The sequence below is a fragment of the Fringilla coelebs genome (assembly GCF_963513975.1).
Source record: "Fringilla coelebs genome assembly, chromosome: 23".
NCBI lineage: Eukaryota > Metazoa > Chordata > Aves > Passeriformes > Fringillidae > Fringilla > Fringilla coelebs.
The window spans coordinates 1,725,908-1,747,282 of NC_140049.1; the positions used below are offsets into that span (position 1 = coordinate 1,725,908).

The 21,375-nt window shown below is 48.0% G+C and overlaps 1 protein-coding gene across 1 annotated transcript in view; it reads left to right on the top strand.

The window, feature by feature from the left end:
• The window catches only part of ILRUN (inflammation and lipid regulator with UBA-like and NBR1-like domains), a 28,244-nt gene extending 7,581 nt beyond the window's left edge, over positions 1-20,663 (top strand). Inside the window, exons 2-5 of the mRNA XM_084220504.1 lie at positions 4,255-4,409; positions 7,599-7,796; positions 9,322-9,650; positions 17,107-20,663. Coding sequence (XP_084076630.1) covers positions 4,255-4,409; positions 7,599-7,796; positions 9,322-9,650; positions 17,107-17,142 — 718 coding nt within the window. The 3' untranslated portion in view covers positions 17,143-20,663. The remainder of the gene's footprint in view (positions 1-4,254; positions 4,410-7,598; positions 7,797-9,321; positions 9,651-17,106) is intronic.
• Positions 20,664-21,375: the final 712 nt, after the last annotated feature.

Consider the following 21,375-nt stretch of genomic DNA (forward strand, 5'->3'; position numbering starts at 1 on the left):
GTACTGCTTTTCTTCCAAGATACTGAACTTCTCTATGCTGAAAGAATTCTTCATATTCTGGGGAGCAGAAGGGTTTTGTGCCTGTGCCCTGCTTTGCTTGAGGCCTCAGCAGCCTCTGTGCTTCAGTGTCTTCAGTCTCCTTAGAAAGTCTGATACAATCAATGAAAAGACAATTTCCATTTACCTGTATGCCCTTGGTTGTTTGCAGGACAGGGAGGTTGTGTAAGGAGGCCTTGAGTTTGTGAACTGATTTGGAAGAGTTTCTCTTAATTTTGAAGCTGAATTACTTTAATTAATTAATGGCTAAGTATATTGGTTTAACATAACAAAAGGCTGTCTGGAAAAAATGGAGAAGGGAAAGAAGGGCTCAAGATGAACTACCTCTTTGCTATCACTTAGGAATTGTTAAGGGATGTTACCAGAGCTATTAGCAGAGAGGGTTTTAACTTGACTGTTTTAATTTAGCTCCTGAGGCTTGAAATGAAGCACCAGAGCAGAAGGATTGATCTGGAAAGGAACACTTTGGTGTTGTGTGGGAAAAGCATTTGTCACCCAAGAGTTACGGAGTGCCCTTGGAGAGGAAGGAGAGGGATACCCAGAATTAGAGTGGATTTGGTTGATGATGTGGTGCTACAACCTGTACTTGCTTCCTACTCCCCTGTCTCTTTCTGGAATCTTGCTCTTAGGGCTAAAATTGAGCATGGTCCTGAGTCCTGGGCTCACCCCATCACTGGGGTGACTTGTGACTGCAAGGCTTTTCCAACAGGAGTTGGATCCTGTCAGACCTGCTCTGTAAGTGTGGCAGGGCTACAAACTGCTGTGGTCTGGGACTGCTCTAAAAATGGAAAAATTGCTTAATTTTGGGAAGGTAAGGAGGGCCTGAAACCTGGAGGGCCCTGTGAAGAAAGAGCTGCTTGGCCAGCCCTGTAATTAGGAGAGCTCAATCATGTCAATTACACTGGCTGGATTTGCAGAGTTGTTTGGTTTATAATAGTAATTTATCTCCTATGGCAGAGAGCAGAGGGTAGTAAGTAGTGTGGTGTAAGTCACAGTGAAGAGTGAAATCTAGCAGGCAGGGATGTGTGAGCAGAAGCCTTTAGATGATAACTGGAGCCTCTGAGGGCTGACCCTTGTGTCTGTCCCTGCAGTGTCTGCAACTGGGGCTATGCAGTTACAGCTGGGCAAGGACCTAAAAAAACCCAAATATGTATTTTAAAATAGACTAATCTCAAGGCCTTGAGTGTGGGTGCCCTAAGGCATCTCTGTCATTAGGGTCACACTTGGTTGTGGGCTGCACTGATGCTGTGCCTGTGGCAGAAGGGCGACTGCAGGGTGTGCTGCTTGGGTTCAGCTGCCTGCACATCACCAGACTTCAGAGAGTTCACCTCTGCAAGCGGCATTTTCCCCAGAGTGCTGCCCTGCAACTGATCTTGGGGGTTTTGGGGCCAGGGAGGAGGAGGAGCACTGTCTCTTGGGGGGAGGAGTGGGACAGAGCCAGTGGCTGTGCGAGGTGTGAGCTGGGGGTGCCTCTGGCACAGAGCGCAGCTGCCACCGCTTGGTCCCTATCTCCTGGGGTTGTCTGTGTCAGAGAACGTGAACTTAAGGCAGATTTGCTTTGTCATCCTGACTTTGGCTTTTGCCACTGTGAATTTCTCTTCAGTTTCTGGAAGCTTCTTTTTAGTTCTCTACTGGGAAGTCCAAGAGGCATTGAAACACATAGAAGGGCTCACTCCAAACATCCCCCATCAAACGGATCACACGGTGGGAGTGGGGAGGTGGGTTTGGGATTATTTGATCACAAACGGGGCAAATATGTTTCCAGCATGCGTTGCTCTTTAGTTAGTTTTTAACTCGATGCTGCAGAGGAGTGTTGTTGTTTCCCAATGGCAAAGCGCACTGAAATATGACCCCGGGATGGGAGTGCTGGCCCCAGGCCTATGTGCACAAATAGCCCACTACCTTCTGAGGCCTGTTTGCAGCCCAGCAAACAAACACAGCCAGGCTGCCTTGGAAAGAGTTGCAGTAGAAATCTGCCCCTCAGAGCTTTTATTTTTTCCTCTCAGTGTCCATAAAATGTCAGTATCACTGATTCCAGAACGATTGCTCACAAGGTGTTGTGGTCCATCTGAAAATGTAGTTATGTTGTAGTGGATTAGGAAGAGAAAGAGCTGCATTGCTGTCTTTTGTATCTCCTACAATACCTTTTGCCTTGGATTGCTGTACTACAGGAAGAAATCCTACTGCAAACTAAGCTCCAGCTCATGGTGTTAGCTGGGTGAGCGAGCAGGAGTCTCTTGGCACAGCCCTAGTGTGAGTTATGTAAATCTTGTGCAGTGTATAAGCAACAGGCGGTTGGTGACGTAAAACTGAGCATTTGTCTCTGTTTACTGGCTAATGTGACATGGCCCCTTCCTGCAGCATTTGACTGAGCTGGTGGGATTAAATAGAGCCCTGACACTCCTAAGTAGAAAACGCCTCAGGCTGAATAATGGTTTCTGCTCTGGAATTCAGAGTTCTGGCCACGGCACGGGACCCAGTGGCTCCTGTGTTGGACCAAAGTCCGCTTGGCACGGATGGCAAAGGTCTGGCTGTGACACTGGAGTTGCTGAATTGCTGATTGATCCCTGTGGCCATGTTGTGCAGGACGTTCCTCCAGTGCCTTCTTAGCAGAATGTCAGCAACTCCTGTGACTCACACAGCGATTATCTGCTTGTTGCTGGGGCTGTGATGGATGGATTGATTGCAAAACCGATGGGGTTTTTTGGGTCCTCCCCCAGTGCCCCCAGTGTGGCTCTACCCCCTGCTGTTGCCCCCCAGTTGCACTTTGGGTCCCCAGAGTTTTCTGTGAGGAGAAAGTGACACTGCTCCCATGCGGTTCAGATTTTATCCAGAATGTCTGATTTGAATGTTTTTTGCCATGAACACTGTAGGAATTAAACAGGAGGCAGTTTCTTTACTCACTGTTTCAAGCCTCTTTCCAGCTGGCAAGCAGCCCCACAAAGCCCTGTGTTTGCTCTTGCTCAGGGTCATGCTGCAAATGTTTCTCTTGCTTTCACCTTGGCTGTCTGACTCGGACACATGACACCCCACCACTATCCAGCCCCTCAATATGTCACTGTGCCCACACAGAGCAGCTTCTGCAGGGCTTTGGTTTTAGGTGGTGGTTCCCAGTCCCTGAAGTCTTGGTTTTGGGGTTTTTTTTTCTATCCTGCTCAAAAAAGCAACACAGATTTCTGCAGTCATGAATAAAAAAAAGCAGTTGTTATGCCCATTGCGTTTGGGGAGATTTTACTCATCTCCATTCTCACAGCACCCACTCAAAACATGTAAATCAGGGCCATAACCTCTCAGACATGTATAAACAGAGGAATTACATGACTTGCCAAACACTTACATAATGACTTAATAGTATATCGTGGAACTGAGCTAAGGCTCATGAATCCTCTTCCTGCCTGACTGTTCTTCTTCTCACATTAATTATCATGAGTTGTAGCTACACCGTGCTCGGGAATCAATAGCATTGTGGCTTTCTGAATGTCCTTAATATATCACAGACTTGCACTGTAATTTATCTTTATTCTGTGAGAACTTTTGACTCAGGTGGTTTGTAAGTTCCTGCAAGTTGTGACTACCTAAAGCTGAACAGGCACTTTATTGATGAATAAACAGTTTGTACCTGATGCTATGTTTCAAAAACTCCAGTGAGGCTGGAGTTGTTATCTGTAGCCACTGGTGCCCTGTGGCCCTGAGAGTTATCAGAAGAGTGTTCTTCATGTTTTGTTCCTCCTGTGCTCCTTTTGAACCTTGTGTGCCAAAATAAAATGGAGAGGTTTGGTTGGTCCTTTTGAAATTAGCTGAGGTGGTAACAAGGCTGGTGAAGAAACTGCCCAGTGTTTGCCTCCTGTGGCATATCTCTTCTCTTGCTGTCTCCTGAACTGTTCAGCAAGTTTCATAAAGAACTGTTGGAGTAGAGGCCTCCAAGACTTGTAAGTTTCAAAGTTTCCAGGGAAAATAGAAGCAGAGTAGAAAAGGGATCTAAGCCAGTGTCCCTGGCAAGAAAAAGTGCTGTATTTTGAGCTCTGTTATCTTGGAAAATCCATGTGTGATAGAGATAAAAGCTTTTAAAAAACACATGAGCAGCAGAGTTATTACAGTCTGCATATTTTTGCTGACCTGTTTAGGATGACATATGACCTATGCAAAGGGCGTGACCCAACTGTACTTCAGGTTGTAATGTGCTTTTTTCCTTTTCAGGAATCTACAAGCTGCCATTGGAGCCTACTATGATTTTGAGAGTCCAAATATCAATGTCCCCTCCATGTCATTTGTGGAAGATGTCACCATAGGTGAAGGAGAGTCCATCCCTCCTGATACCCAGTTTACAAAAACATGGAGGATACAGAATACAGGTGAGGCCTTTTAGCTGCAGGTGTTGGGATCCAGTGGGAGGGATGCTGCCTTGAGGCAGGAAGCTTGTGTGCACTCACCTGGGCTGGAGCCACCCTGAGGTGCTGCCAGCCCATGCAAGTTCCCTTCTTGGGTTGGCACAAACATTTTGTGGTGGGATGGGCAGCTCGGTCAGGTCACCAGTCTTGTTCCTTGTGCCACCACACAAACAAACTCTAGGAAACTTGTAGACAAACAAGGCAGTGACACAAGGGTCATGTGGCAGGACCACTTCGGGCAGAATTGCCTTTTCATGTTCTGAGAGGATGCAGGGCTGGAGAGACCACATTCCAGTTTGAAATAAGTCAAAGCAGTGCCTGGGATCCAGGAAGTGAGGCTGGGCAAAGTGCATTCCCAATGTTTGATTTGGTGGGATGCAGTCAGAGAGAAAAATGAGATCCATGGATGGGAAGGAAGCCCTTGTCCTCAAGCAGTGCAGCGAGGGGATGTTGCCTGAACATTTAAAACTGTGTGTCTGAATTTAATTGACCTGCTTGTACTTGTGTGGGGGAGAACAATCTCACACCAAGGTGTGATGCTGGGAGTCATCACGAGTCAGGTTCAGCTCTCTCAGTATTTCTGCTTGTGAATAGCTGCAGTACTTGGACAGAATATCCACACTAAAAATCTAAGAGTATTTCATTAGCATGTTTAAGAACACTGATTTATAGAGAATGTGTTCTAGAGGAAGGATTTAATATTTCAGTGTACTTTTTCTGCCTCCTTCTGTTTGGAAGTACAATGGAAGGGTGAAGCATGGAACTTGCTTGAACTCCAGTACTGTGAAAAGTTGACTGGCAATTTTTTTATAACTGTCCCAAATACAGTCCTTACAAATCTAGTAAGTGTGATAGGTCTTGTTTCTCCACTCTTAGTATCTCAATTTGTTATGACTACACCTCTATCTTGGGCTGACTCCTCCCTTCCTTGTTCCTCTGATGTGCCATTTCCTGGATGCAAATTCAGCCTTAATTTAGCATCCTAGTTCAGGGGATGTTTCATTGTTCTTGGAATGTTTCACCTTCTGAAATCCTGGGCCTTCTAAAATGGGGGACAGGAGCTCATCTTGATTTAGGATTTCCTGGCGAGGCCGAAATGTTTTGGCCTCTGTGTGGTTTGAACCTGGCTTGTCAGACCATCCATCTGTGCCCTAACAGTGGTGCTGGAGGCCAGGGCTTGGTACAACCACGCTGCCGAGGGTTAGTGAAGTGCAGCTTCACATGCTGGTTATGACTGTGCAGTGTGAGGAGGACTGCAGCATTTGAAAACCATTCTTTGGTTTAATTAAGGTATAGTATCAAAGGGCTGTAGTGTTTCCAGATAATATCTACTTGTTAGGCAGATAACTGAAGCAGAGCCAAGTTTTTTAACAGCTCTACAGGAGTCCTTGATTACATGACTTCAGTTCTAGAACACAAAATACCTGAGGCGTGTGTCACTGGAGCGTTGCAGGTCTGATGAGTGTGACAGGCAGAGCTCAGAGATTGTCAGTTTGAGGCGTGTGAGCTGTGAGCTCAGTTCAGTCAGTTTCTCATATGTGTCAGTAAAAAGCAATGCCCTGCTCTGGTACCTGCAGAACAGTGCTGCCTTGTCTGCCAAAGGAGCAGTTTGCGTAGTAGAACCATTGCTGAAAGAGCAGCAGGATTTAACAGCCTGGCTTCCTCTCCCCACTCTGCCCCCAGCTGCTGCTGGCTCTGCAGGACACTCTCTGCCATTTATCATCTCCTGAGAGATGAGTGTACTGAAATAGAATGACATAATCATAATTTCATTTTATGAGGCTTATCAGTTGCAGCGTTCTAGGCACCTTGCAAGCCTAAAGCCATTAAACCTGATAAAAATCACATAAATAATTTAAACTAAACCATGTTGCTGGGCTGCCAACCTCTGCAGACGAGGCTTCATGCTCAAGTGCCCCATGCCCCAGGCTGAGGTCAGCCAGACACCCAGCTCCTCTTTCAGGGCCCTGCTCTCTCAGCACCTTTCCAGCTGTACTGGTACATCCCCCATGCTGAACATCCCACTGCACTCGTGCACATCCTGCTCTCCCTGCGAGGTTGTGAATTCCAAAATAAGGATTTGACAAGAAAACCAGTCCTTGCCGTGTCTTCACTGGAGTATCCACAGGGATTAAATTAGCAGGCAAGCTGTTGCAAAGGATGCTCCTTGAGGTAACGTGAGGTCAGAGCAGCCTCCAGTGCGCTCGCCTGAAACCAGACGGAGCAGTTCCAAGCTTCGTGGTGGTTCAGGCTTTCCGTAGCCATTTCCGTCAGCCTCAGCTGAGCAGGAGGTGTTCTCCGTCCTTGGCTTAGTCATGTGACGTGACTGGGGAAGAAGCAAAAGAAAATTGTGCTAAACTGATTTTTCATGAGTCTCAGAAGAGAGGCTTTTTCTTTCTGTCTGCCCCAGCACTTGTTATCTTTGGCAGCGGCGTCTGCACGCAGGAGCTGTTTTCTGTCTCTCTGATTGCCAGGTCACGCTGTCAGTCCCAGTGTCTGCAGTCTAAACATGGATCTCCACAGATAAATTGTGTGTTCACAACCCTTCTTGCCACCTTTGCACAAGCCTGAGAAAAGGGTTGGCGCAAGGAAAGAAAGAAATCCATTTAGGAAATAGTGCTGGCACTTCAGTTACAGCTCAAACTATGAGTTCTTCTTGAGACTACTAACAGGCTTAGAAAGAATTGAATCCCTGAAAGGATATGTTGCCAACACTTTGTATAAATAACAGGTATTTGATGTGGCACGGTTCAGGAGCTTCATGGAGGGAGGCAGAAATAAGGGCACACAACACAGCCCTGCCCTTGTCTCTGCTTCTGGCCCTGAGGAAGGGAAGGTGTGTATAGGTTGGGTTTTTTTGGGGGTTTTTTTAGCTGTTGCACTGTGACTTTGAGAATTTTTTTGTGTAACAAAGACATAGAGATTACTCAAATAGGAATTGTTCTGCTGGTCCCTAAGTGCACCAGTTAAGCCTGCTCTGAAAGCCAGGCTTCCTCAGCATCCACTGCTGCTGTGTCCTGTGTGTCTTGGTTTCCTTTGACCATCCAACAATTGCACAACTGTTTTAACAAGCATGTTTCAACCAGTCTTACACAAACAGACAAAGCTTTTCCTGGTGCGCTGTCAGTAATTCCCTCTCCTGTCTAATCCCAGGGACGGAGGCGTGGCCCCCAGGGGTTTGCCTGAAGTATGTCGGTGGAGACCAGTTTGGCCACGTGAACATGGTGATGGTGAGGTCCCTGGAGCCGCAGGAGATGGCTGATGTCAGCGTGCAGATGTGCAGCCCCAGCACTGCCGGAATGTATCAGGGACAGTGGCGGATGTGCACTGCCACGGGACTCTACTACGGAGGTGAGCAGCCCCTCCCCTTCCCACGGCCCCGCTGGGGACAGCAGGGACACCACGGGCACAAAATGGAGCAGGGGGCAGAGGTCTGCCAGCCCTGGGCTTAAATACAGAGCACAGAGTGGAGGAAAACATCAAGGGAGCTGCTTTGTTGTCTTGGTCTGTGTTTTCTAAGCACTGGAACAAATTACAGATTACATAAAACTCTGGAAAACAAAGGGATGTGTGCAACTCTCGTGGAGACTCTTTCCTGGTTGGTCCTTGTTGAGATTATTTCCCAGTTTTCCTTTGCTTTAACTTTGTGAACTGCATATGAGCATAAAATAGTGGTGAAAACCTCATGTGAGAAGTTAATGCCCAGGGCTTAATGCAGTGACTTAGTGCAGCCCCTGTGAGCTATTTCCCTGTTTAAATAACACATTTGGCTATTTTGTCTGGTGCTTCAGCCTGGGCCTCAAACATCTGCCTTCAGTGTAGCCTTGCCTCCCTTTTCTGCCAGTTTTAGTTTACACTGAGAACATCTTTGTGTCTCTGTTGGCAGCTGGGAGTATCCCAAGTTTCAGGGCTTGAGTGAGTTGGCACATGGAGGCAAAAATACCAGTGCCCAGAAGGAGGGGGCTGCTGGCAGCACTGGCACTGCCATGCAGCTCCTCATTGTCAGGAGGGATATCCCCATGCAGGTGGGACAGCCTGTCCGTTTTGTGTTGCTGGTCCTGTATGCTCACAAAGCCGAGGGTTTCCCAGGGTTTCAGGAGGGCTCCCTGCTCTGGACAATGGGAGATGTCCCTGCGTTGCCAGAAGTTGTCACTTTTGCCAGAACACGACCTGAAGATTGAACCCCTTTTGCTGCCAAGCTCTGAGTCCGAGAGACTCTTGCCCTGCAGCCAAGCTGGTGGCTTTGCTGGGGGCTGCTCCCAGGTCCGGCCCGGCGATCCCGGAGCCCGGACGCTCGTTTTGGGGCGGGGGCCCGGTGGTGCCAGCCGGGGGCGGCACCTGGGCCGCAAGGCCGAGAGAGAGCGGCAGAGGGCGCTGCCGGTCTGCTCCAGAGCCGCCTTTGGGGGGACGGGTCTGGGGCGTGGGGGGATCACTGGTGGGTGTGGGTGTGTGCAGGGGGTCAGTGGTGGTTGTGCAGTGTGGTCAGTGGTATGTGTGTGTACAAGGATCAGTGGTGTGTGAATGCAGGGCTCAGTGGGGGTTGTGTGTACAGTTTTCAATGAGGGTATTTGTACACAGGGGGGATTAGTGGTGTGTACTGGGGGTCCTTGCCCTAATAGGGTGGTGGAGCTCCCTAAGCAAGTCATGTGCCCCTAAGGTAAAAGCCACTGTCCTCAGTTGGCTCCTAAAATTCAAACTGCTGATCCCAGGCCTGTTAAACTGGGGGCACTGGAACCAGTACTGCTGAGGCTTTGTAAAAATGTGCTTTAAGCAATAAGTCTTTTTCTTGCTAGTGTAAAGGATGGAATTCACTTGCTCCTTCTGACCCTTCATAAACTCCTATCTAGTGACAACCCAAACATGTATCTTTCCACAGATGTCATCTGGGTGATCCTCAGCGTGGAAGTTGGAGGACTTCTGGGTGTCACACAGCAGCTGTCATCCTTTGAAACAGAGTTCAACACGCAGCCGCATCGCAAGGTAGAAGGAAACTTTAACCCATTCGCCTCTCCACAGAAGAACAGGCAACCAGATGAAAACAACCTAAAAGACCCTGGGGGTTCCGAGCTAGGCACAATCAGCAAAAACACATGGGGGCCTGCTCCTGACCAAATCGAACAAGATCAGAATGGACTGTCACAAAACTCTGTAAATCTCTCCCCCAGCAGTCACTCGAACAACTTGTCGGTAGTGACGTACAGTAAGGTAGGTGCCCTGGGCGAGCAGGAGAACGGGTAGGGGAGGAGCCTGGCAGGTGTGTAATTGCTCTTCCTTCCAAACTGCAAAGCCCTTTCCTTCTGCTTCTGCCAGACCTGCTAAGGAAGGTTCTGAATTTGACTGTCTGACTCTGCCAAGTCCTCATGTTATATTAAAATATTTTTTGCCTCTGATAGACTCTACCAGATCCACCTTTTTGTTTTTGCTTCAAGTCCTTCTTAAAATTTATATAATCTTGTTTGGGTGCTGTAACCGCAAGTGGCTGGAGCCTGCTCCAGTTGCGTGTGCAAATAAGTCAAAATATCTCTCTAGATGTGTCCTGAGTTTGACATAATTTTGAACAGACAACAAATAACCACACCCTCAAACTTCAGATTAGCCAGATTTCTTTTTAGCTGGTGTGGGGACACTACAGAGCACACCATTTGATCACAGAAGCTGCCTGCAGGAACAGTCAATCAAAGGACCGTTCCTGTCTGTGTCCTTGTCTTGTTCATAATTGTAGGTGACTTTTGAATTATCTTTACTTTAAATCTCTCTCAAAAGCTTGCTTGGTGGATGCTATATGAGTCTGAGTGATATTTTGACTGTTTTTATTTGCTTGTGTGTGAAAAATGAATTGCAGGATTATTTACAATTCAGAATCCACCTGTTAATGCAGCAGTATGTGTAGGTGTGTACTGTCGTATGTCAAACTAGTTTGATTTTTTAAATCCTTTAAAAATGCTTTACTGTACTTTGAGCAGGCTGTGTAGGACAATAACACTTGGTTGCTGAATGACTTAATAAAGCCCTAATGTTAGTTCACCTACAGCACTTTAGTCCCTCCCTGGATGACCTGCCTGTCCTGTGCCAGTGGATCTTGTTTTAGTGACCTTTACCCCAGGGCTGTGCATTTTTTATGGCTGGCATATGCGGGGTGAGCCTGACTGCCCCCCCTTAGTGGTCCCAAACACCAACTCTGGGCTGGCCCCTGCTGCCAGGCCCTGCTCATGGCAGTGGAGTGGATGGCTTGGGAAGTGATGACCTGTCAGTGAAACACCACCTGAAGTGGCAGTGCTGGGTCATGGTGGTCCCCAAGGGGCCGGGCTGGGACTGCCTTCAGAGAACGTGGGTGTGAGGAACCAGAGCCCCTGGCAAGGAGCAGCTGTGCTGTGGGAGAGAAGCCAGCAGGAGAGTGAAGCACCACCTGAGAGGTGTCACAAGGTTGAAGTGAGCTGGTTTAGCTGGTAACCCAGAGCTCCATGCTCTGAGGAAACAGGGGTGGTTATAATCTAACCCCAAACATAGGGCAGGTGACCTTTCTTCCCATTTTTCCTTGTTTTTGGGTTGTTTTGTTTTGGAGTTGTTTGTTGTTTGTTTCTTTTTTGTATTTACAGAATATTCTTGGGTGGATTTGAGGTGGATTGTCTGAGATTAAAGCAAACATTTTGCTGGCTTCAGAAGGGACAACTTTACAGTCCTTTTTTTGCTTGGGGGTGGGGGATATGGAAAAGCTACTTGATTTTTGGGTGGTTTTTCTCTCTACTGTGGTTCTTTTGTTTGTGACGTTCTAAGACAAATTATTTTATCCTTTGGAGGTGGTTCTGGTAGATCTGAATATCTGAGTCCTGTTCCAGCCTTGCCCATCCTGCCCAGGGCAGGAAGTTTTCTGCCACAGACCCAATATTTGTATTGGTACAATACTGGTTCTGTAGTAAACAAGTTTGAGGGAGTTGGACATCCCAGACACCTGGTCTTGTTTGAAATGGTCAGGTGAACATTCACCCCATTCCCTGGCCAGGCCTCTGGGAAAAGGAGATGCAGTTTTCTTTGGTTTTTTCCCTTTGTGTGCATGATGTACCCAGCTGGAGATGCTGCTGGAGCAGAAAAGGGGTTATTAGAGGTGATGTCAGGAGCATTGAATTACCTGAAGAACAGATGGAGCTCCAGTTCCTGTTGGGAAGAGCTCTACCTGGCCCATCTTCTCCACATCCCCAGGGGATCTGACCTGTACTCTGCTGCTGCAGAGGAGAAGGAAAACTACTGCACTGGGAGTTGCTGCCCTATGGTTGAATATTGTTGTGAAAGGCTTTATTTCAGGTTCTAGAGCAGACAGAAGAGCACTGTGGGTTGGTTAGGTAATGGCAGAGACTCCAAGAATTCCTGGATTTTACTTATCTTGGGCAGGATCTCTGATATTTTTGTCTCCTTTCATGTACCTGGGAGAGGGAGGGAATCCCCAGGCCATTTGGTGAGCGAAGGAGATGGTTCAGGTTTAGTTAAACTGTTGAGAAGAGCCTGTGTCCTGTATTTAGAAGCAAAATAAGCCCTTAAATATTTCTCAGCTGACTGTGGAGGCTTCCTCTGCTGACAGACACTGGGGACACCCAGTCATGCAGTGCATGAGACCATGAAATCTTTGAGATAAAATGAGCAGTTTCTGGCATCTGCAGGTGTAAAACATACTCGAAGCTGCCAGACCTTGTCGGAATTAGTTCTCCCTCTGGTGCACTGAGCAGGTGTGACTTGTCCTCTAGAGCTCCCCATTGGAGTCAGCATTGTGGCAACACCGACGTGCCATCTGCTGCTGGGTTAGACAAGTACAGCAGCATTTCACACCTGGAAACATTCAAAATGCTTTTATACAGCAGCAGAGTGGGTGGTTTGGGTGTCCTAGGGAAAAACAAACAAAACCAGACACAGAATTCCCTCTAAGTGGGTAAGATGAAACCTGTGGCATGGTTGGAACAAGCTGTGTGCCCTTTATTCCTGCTATGGCACCCACCTCCCTGAGGCCCCCTGCCCACCATCCACACACACTGCTGGGAGGCTGCAGGCCAGGGCCTGCCAGGGCTTTTTTTGAAGCGTGTTGTTGTTAAATCAGTTCCCAGTGGGATTTTTGCATGTTCTTAGATGTAAAGGTGTGCCTAAGTGCAGGATAGGATGCCCAGAAATCCCCATGCACAGATAGTTTATTCTCTGGCAGTCACTTTCTCTGGATTCTCCAGAGATCTGAGGTTGATACAGCTTTCTCCTATTTACTCCTGTCTCATAGCAACCCTGCACAGTCACTGCTGCTCTCTTGTGACTGGCTTTTCCATTAAAGGCCCAAGATCCAGTCTTACAGTGCCTGGGAATTTGAGTTTAATTGCTTAACTGAGGAAAGAAATGTACATGTTTCCATGTTTGAGAAATCAGAAATGAATAGCCATATCCTGACACTTAGATTGTACTTAACATCTTTGTATAAAATCCACAGATCTGTATCTAAACCTGCTGCCCAGATGAATTGAGGAATCACTTCTCTCTGTGTCATGCAGAAAGCTGCACCTGGAGGTTGTGATTCTGCAAAGATTTCCCCAGACAGGACACTGAGCATCTCCACCTAAGCAAATGGTGCCTGGCTGTCCTGGTCACTGCTTGTGCTGCTCTTCAATGCCCAGTGAAATAGAAACATATTTGGAGTTCATAACTTTAAAATCTGAACTCCTTTTTTCCTGCTGTGTTTATGCTCCCCATCTCCCTCTGTTCTGTGTGGAGTTGAGCTACTTGGCAGCTTTCTGTACATAAGGGGAAACCAACCCTGTGTCCTTGGAGCCTTTAACTGGCTTCCCCTCTCTGAGCTTAAATGTTGTTGCTGCTTCTAAAGCCATGCTTCTCCCAAACCAGGGCCTCCAATTTGCAGATTTTTGGAGTACCTCTGTAAACTATAGACAGAAATACTTTTACTGGAAACCGGGCATCAAACTGTCTTTATGCATGAGGATGATGCCCCAAAAATGTTTGCATCCATGGAGGGGGAGAAGCTCCTTCCATCCTGGTGTCTGGGCTTCACTCTGGGCTGGTCACCGTGTGGTTACATCCATTTAGACTCAGTGGGAGAAGGTTGGGCTTGGAGCTCCCTCAGCGCTGCAGCCTGGGCTGGGCTGGCATGAACTAGTTTGCCTCTCTAGTGAGAGAGATTGGTGGTTTGGGTGCTGCATGTCAGCTGATCCATGAAATCCATGTCCTTCCACACTGTGGGAAGTGCCAGGTAATCTGGTTTTAGCCTAACTTTGCTCCATTCCTGCCCAGCAGAGGTGCCTGTTGTTTATCCCAGCAGCACATCATGGAGTTGTGCATGGGAACTCAGGTACCTGAGCCCTGCCACCTCCTCACCCACGGGCACCTGAGCCAGCCCTGCCAGTGCCTGCTCCCAGAAGGTCCTGAACTTCCGGTGGTCTCCCAGCCACGCCATGTTTGCACAGCATGCATGGAATAAAACACAAGTGCTGGATGCTTTGTTCTCTGTTTGTGCTCAGTTTACGTAAGCGAGGTTGGAGCAGCGCGGGGTAGGAGCGGCCTGAGGGGATGGGGACCAGCAGCATGGGCTGGGGCCACTGTCAGTGTCCACTGGGAGACTCCTGTATTGCTGTGCATCCACCTCCTGTCCCTGGAAGTGTACCTGCATTGGTGGTGACTCAGTCACAGAGGTGAAATAAAGAGCTGTCTGAAAGCCTGTGTGTGATGGTTTATGAAAGATTCACTTAATCCTTGCTTTGTTCCCAGCACAGGTACCTCAGTTTACAGAGCTCAGTATTCACAAAGGGTTTTAACTCTGCAAAACATCTCACTTCCCTTCTAGAGGCACGAGTCAAATGATAATTTATACCAGTAATTGTCATGCAGAGTCTTTGCTTGGAAAATTACAGTCCTGTGTTGTGACACACTGGTCTGTGTGAAGAGCCAGTGCTCCCACCAGCAAGTGAGCAGTTACTCCTGGGGAACATTCTGGAAGAACTGAAAGCGAGTTTGCAAAGCTGCAGCTGAGCTTTTCATAAAGACAGTGATCCCACTTGGAGGATAGACGGGAAGGCACCAAAAATACTGGGAATAATCCTTCCATTGAAACAACTCGGAAAAACTGCAATTGTCTGCAGAATTATTTTTGCATGTTTGTGATGTAAGATGTTGCATAGAGGGGATAATTATGCTTGAAAATGTCATACAGGGGTTTGGTATTTGCATTGCAGCAGTAATTGAAGTTTTCTGCCATCAAACCCTTATATTGTGCATGGTGACCTAGTGTCATGGGACAGGGGAGGTGGAGTCACCTGCACAAGTCTGCACTAAAGCAGCTCTCACTCACCTTAAAGATGCAAGTGGGGTTCAATTTTGCCAAGTTCTCACATTCAGTAATGAATCTCGGGTAGGTGGAACACAGTAAAGAGTGGCAATTCCAAAAGGAAAGGTTTGGGGCTTTTCCATGGTGAAATTCCTTGCATCAGGAGGAGCTGACCCATGGTCATGGCATTGCTAGGGCAGTTCATTCCAGGGTGTCAGATGTTCAGTGCAGGGTGGCAGGTGGTGCAGAGCTGTACATGCTGAGGAATCTCTTGTGCTGTGCTAAACTCTGGGTTTAACTGACAGAGTTTGTATAATTGTGTAGCTTTAAATTAGGTTCTCCAGAAACCGCTTTGTGGAGATCCAGAGGGTTTCCCTGCAAACCAGCTCACGGTCACTTCACAGGGTCTCTGCATCCAAAAGCACAAATGAGCTGCTCTGATGTCAGACTGAGGGTGACTGGCAGTTCCTTACACAACAAGGGGATGCTTGTGAAGCCCCCAAATTAAAGCAAGTTTTTCCTCTGGCATCCCCTATAAGGTGACACAGGGTAACGGACTCCCAGGATGGTCCCAGCAGAGGGGCAGGGGGTGGTTAAACCCCTCCTGAGCTCACCAGGCAGTGCCTGAAACAAAGCCTTGTGTGCAGGTAGCCCAAAGATGAAGCAAATTCTGGCAAATGTGTCTGTGCAGGTAATCAGCAGTAAATCCTGTTTTCTTTCTGCAGGGTGCTAAGCACAATAGCTTAATCCCTGTGAGGTGAGACTGCTTGGGATCTTGTCTATACATCGCTTTTCCTCTGTGTCCTTTTCTTGTGTATCTGCTCACACCATCTTAATGTTTCTCTCCTGCTTCTCCCCTTCCCCCCGTTTCACTGAGTGTATTTTTGGAAATGCTGGATTTCTCAATCTCTGGATTTTGATGGGAGCATCTCCTTCCTCAGGTGAACTGTCATGCTGGAATTTGCTGGCTGTTCTCTTTTGAAAAGCTTTACAAACTGGCACTGCAGCATATTCCTGGGGTAGAAGCCTGTTTGTTTTTCCATCGCTTGCGTGTATTTCTGTCTGCAAACAGCAATTTCCACGTTCCCAGTCTTTCATACTTCCCACGCAGTTCAGGAGATGTCCTGGTTAATTGTCTGCTGATCCTCCTCTTGGTTGGATTCTGAGAGCTGCTGAGAGCTGCTTCATTTTGCCATTTGTTTGTATTTACCACCTGATTATATCCCCAAGAATGAAGTTTTTCTCTCCAGCTGTAGCAAGATTACAGACTGTTCATGGCACTTCCTTCCTAGTCAGATCTGCAGCAGAGCTCTCCAACCTGGGGTTTGCCAGTGACATTGATTCTTTACACAATCTGTGTTCCTACTCATAGCTCCACAGCCCTGGCTGCTGCAGTGAGGGGGTTTTGAAGTTGTAGAACATGAAGGAAATGGTATTTCCTAGGAAATTTGCTCTGTTAAAGGCAGAGTGGTGAAAACTGAGGTCAGAGCTTCCCTTTCAGCCAGAACTTGAATGGTTTGGGCTCTCACTGCCTTACCCAGAGTGTGCTGGGAAGAGCTGGACTGTGTTTAGAAGCATTTGCATAATGATCTTCCAACTCTGCCATGAGATACAAGTTTTTCTCCCTCATCTCCCTCCTGACCTCAGTGTGTGTCTGGGTTTATGGGGGGGTTGTACCTTCTTCCCTGACAAACTTCATCTGCTGTGAGCTGGGGCATCCCTTGCTGCCTGTTGGTCTTTCTTCTGCTTCCTGATGAAACCCCAGATAACTGATCTGGACAATAGAAGTTACAGAAGGAGTTCCTGTTAATTTGAGACCTGTGACTACATCTGACATTTAGTGACTCACTTCAGGATGTAAAGGAGGGAAATGGATTCTCTAGGAAGCATTTTGGGGGTTTTGGTAAATGCTGTGGTTGATTCACTGGAGGCAAATGTGCATTGTCACCTTGAGAAGGCACACATGGCATTTGTGGGAATGTGGAATTTTTTTTTTTTTCTTTGGGTTTTTTCCTGGCATAGCCTCTTACCCAGTTACAGCCCCTTGTCTGTGGGACAGACTGGGGAGGCTGCAGGGGCTGGGCCTGCAGGTGTTATAGCATTTATAGGGAATTCTGGTGTAGAAAACACAAGTTATTTTGTGGCCTTGGCCTAAAAAACATCTGACAGAGGTAAGTGGTGGTATCTGCTCTCTCTGGGGAAGCCAACCCTGGAATATATGTGGTTTCAGAGTGTCCTTGGAGCCACAGTGGGGTTGGTGGGAAGCCCTGGGCTGGGCTGGGCACTCTTTGGAGATGAGCACTGAGCATTTTGTTTCTTGCCTGTTGAAAATTGATTATGTCTCCAACTTTCTTTCAGGGTTTCCACGGTCCTTATCACTTCGGACAGTCTTAAAACACAAAAACACAAAACGGGTATCGACAAGAGGAGAATTTAAGAAAAAGCTGACTTTTGGGGGAAGGGAGGGGGATTCATGTGACAGACAGACACAGCGTGGACCCCCCTTCTCTGCCTCCGTGTTCTGGAAAAGAAGAAAAAACAAAAGCCCAGTAACTTAAGACTAGCTGTTTCCAGAGGAAAATCCAAAACCTGAGTATGCATGTGTGACTGCTGGATTTCAGAGTGGTGTAAATGCTATGAGGAAGAAGAGACACCAACACTATGGGTTTTTAGAAATCATCTTCACATGTAATTAGGTAGCTTAAAAAGAAGTTTAAAAATGAAAATTTAAAAGCCATCTTTAAAAAAGAATATTTTGCCTACAGAGCGGTTGTAGTTTGAGCAAATGTTTAATTTCTGTTTGTTTCTTGTTCTTTGTTTTTGGTTTTTTTTCCTAAGGGACAGCGTGCATTTTCCCAGAATGTCCTGGTTTGCTGCTGAACAGGACTGGCTCAGCACCTGCTGGGGTTTGTGCAGGGACTGCTTCTGTCAGGCTTTTTTAATGCCAGGTTGGGTCTGCACCCAGCACTGCGTTTTTAACAGCATCTGCTGGTTTTAGTTACCGACTTTTTAATCTTTTATTTCCTCTTTTCCTTTTGGTTTGGGTGTTGCTTTTAAGTTGTCCTGCGTGTCGTTGGGAGCCACGTTATGGACAGGTCTCAGTATCAGAATTGGAGAGGGAGACACTGGGACTTCTGGGATAACATGGAGGGCTCATCTCCCTTCCCTCTTGTACATGAAGTACACAAATACACACCCATGTTGATAAGAAACTGATTTATTCAAGTTCCTGAGCTGTCCTGTGTGGTTAGCAGTTAAAAATCCCTTTTTGTTCACTCTCGTGTGCAGTAGCTGTGCCTGGAGCTGTGTGCCAAGAGGAATCTCTGTAGCTGTAATTCACCTGCTGATAGTTGCAAAGCTTCACAGACATCCTGTCCTTTTCATTTGGAGTCTCCCCTCTCTCTTTCAGAGCATAAGTTTGCATTTGTTTCTCCTGTGCTGAGGTGTAGCTTAGAGGCTGATCCATATGTTTTGGAGCACAGAGCAGGAGTTGACACCACCAGCTGGGTCCCACTGTCACCTCCTCTTCTTCTGCCTTTGTCATCTGGGCTCGGGGCTGCACTGAGGCTCTGAATGGGTTCACGTTAGGGGAGGGATTGCAAAAGATTTGGGCTGCTCTGCTGTTCCTCCTGCATGTTTTCCTCCTGTTCTGGACTGCAAAGTGCAGTGTGAGGGGATGCAGCTTGGTCTCAGCACCGTAGTGAATTGATTCTGAAATGCTGATCCCACAGAGGGAAGTGAGCCTGGCAGCACCATCCTGCCCAAACAAACCAGGCTGGAACAGCCATCTGCCAAAGATACAGGAATATGCAAAGCTCCCTTTACCTTCTCCAGATCTTCCCAGTGAAGGCTTTTCCCTGTGTCAGAGCTGCACACTGCATGGCTTTGCCCTCGCTGCTCTTGGCTGCTTTTGTTTTTGTGGCTGGTTTTGAATGTGGGAATCTTTCATTGCAGCTACCAAGGACTGGTGCCTGGGTGCATATGGATGGACCTTGTGGGGTCAGTGGGAGTTCCTTGTGTCCAGCAGAGGAAGGACTGGGAGGTGGAATTTGTTCATATTTCTGAAGTTCAGTTGTTACAGATCACCATCAGCTGAAATCTCCCTTCAGAAATGTGTTAGTTGGGAGAAACAAGTATGAAATCAGAAACTGCCTGCATAGAAGTGGCACCACAGGATTTGAACTGCCTGACACTTGCAGTTTGGTGGGCACCTGGCTGTTCCCTGGATCTGGACAAGTGTTAGGATTGGAGAGAACCTGCTGAGGGTGCTGCTTCTTGGAAGCTTTAGTTCTTGTGCTATAACAACATTTTGCCTTGGATTAGTTCTGAGTATTAGATCTGAGCATTGATCTGGGGGTGACTGCAGCCCCACAGTGTGATGTGGGTAGGTGGAATCTTTGCTCACTCCCTCCTTTCCTCACAGGTTGCTCAGAAGCACCTCTGAGGAAATGAACATCATACCTGCAGCGCTGCTGCTCCCCTTCTGAGGGCACTGCACCCCTGGAGACAGCTCTTGGTTCAAGTGACGAGGTGATTCCCTATCTTTATTAGCTCCTTGTGTCAGCTGTGTAGTGGAAGGGAGGGGAAATCAAGGTCTGAGTCTGAGAGTTAGAGCTGGTGCTGTGACCTTTGCCTGATGTCAGCAGAGGCACCTGGGAGACCCTTGCACTCAGACACCCCCACGCTGGCTTTCTGCTCCCAGGCACGTGTGCTCCTCCTGTGTCCCCTGGCTGCCACACTCGTGTTCCTGTGCTCTTCCTAAGGCTGAGTTTATTTCCCTTGTCTTGAAAAACCAAAACCTGCATGCTCCCCAAGTAGCCATGTGCTTTCCCACTCCGAGGGCACACGCGTTTGCAGTCCGTGGTGTCCTGGTGACAAGGGGTGCACGTTGCAGGCTGTGAGGAAAGGCAGGGCTCTGACATCTGCAGCTCTTGCTGCTCACATCCTGCTCTGCCCAGGCAGCTGAGGGATATTTAGGGCCGGGGTTGTCGCCCCTGCTGTGGCACTGGAAGGACATTTAAAACGGGTTGCTCTATCTCTGTGTTTTTCTTCGAGTAAAAACTGTTTCACTGAGGCCAAAGGTGGTTTTACCTCCTGATTTCTTGGAGCTTCGTGTTGCAGCTGGCCCTCAGATTGCTCGTGCTTCAGATGTCCAACTTATAATGGGGAGATTGAGATGAATTTGGCTAAGTTCTGCCCAGGTGACCTCGTGACACTGCAGTTTGTATCATCTCCCATAAGGGAAAGGGTAATGTAGAACATCTCTGATGGCCTCTAAGTGGGTCCCTGTGGTAAGCAAGAGCCACTTGGACCCTGTCACTAACACAGCTCAAGCAGTGTCACCTCCCAGCCTTGGCAAACTGGAGCAGGATGTCCCTGGGACTGGCCCCGAAGTGGCAGTGCCATGGGAGGGGGTGAGAGAGTAGAAATCTTCTGCCCACACCTCAGGAGTGCTGGATTCGAACCCTGCCAAGGTTTGGGAGCTGGGGCAGAGCCGTGCAGTCAGAGAGCAGTGGTGTGGGTGGAAATGCACGCTGTCCCACGTCTGGGTTTCTGTTGTGTTTCATTTTTTCCGTGTGTGAGTGCGTGGGTGGTTCCCAGCCTGTCTGTGCTCGCCGGGGCAGTGCATGTGTAGCACGGGATGGTGTGTTGCCTCTCTGAGTCTGGGAGAAGTCCTATGATAGCACATTGGGGGTGAAAATAAAGGAAGCTTTTTCCTTAATGTATAAATGAATATTTGTATGATTAAATTAACACAGAAAAAGAAAAAAAAAAAAAAAAAAGCTCTGTAGCTGTTGAGAGTTTTATTGAAGCTGCAAAACTTCTGAGTCTGTCACCTTGTAGTTAAATGTACCTGGTTTGCTCCATTCCCAGAGTGATTCCAGACATTCAGGCACAACACCCTTAAACCCAGCTCCAGCCCTAATTTAGTCCAAATTGCCGTGAAAGCAGACCCAATGCAGGGCATACTGAGGTTATGAAACCACCTGTCGAGCCCCTGGGTGGGGGTGAGGGTGGGGAGAGGCTCTGGGGGTGGTTGTGAGGCAGGGGGGCGGAGAGGGGACTCCAGATTCCCTTGTGTCAAGGTCAGGTCACTTCTCCAGGACAGCTCCTGAGGAGGAGTGAGATGGTCTGAGGCATCTCCATACAAGGGGCACCGGCACACAGCGATGCCACAGCTGCATCCCCAGGTGCTGCTCCTGGTGTGGCTGATCCACATCCCAGCCTGGTGCAGGATGGGGTGATACTTCACACTTCAAACAGCCCACTCCTGAGGGGTCAAACCTTCCATCTCTTGAGTGGCTTGGGAAGGCAGGAGCAGAAATTTGAAGATTGGTTTGGGTTTTACTGTCTCACAATCCCTAAGGAAGTAGCTGACACTGTCGGGATGGGGGCACAGGAAGGTTTCACTTTGCTGGGCACCTGCACACTTGTCCAAGGTGGATCTGAGTTCCCAGGTGAGGCCTTGCTGCTCAGGACACCCAGCTCAAGCCTTACTTGGATGAACTGCACCCTGGAGCAGCTCGGCTGAGGCCGTTCCTTTGCTTACCTGGGAGTTTGTTACTAATCCCCACGAGAAACCTCACTCTGTGTGTGCTGGCTTTGCTTTTATCATTTGAATAAATG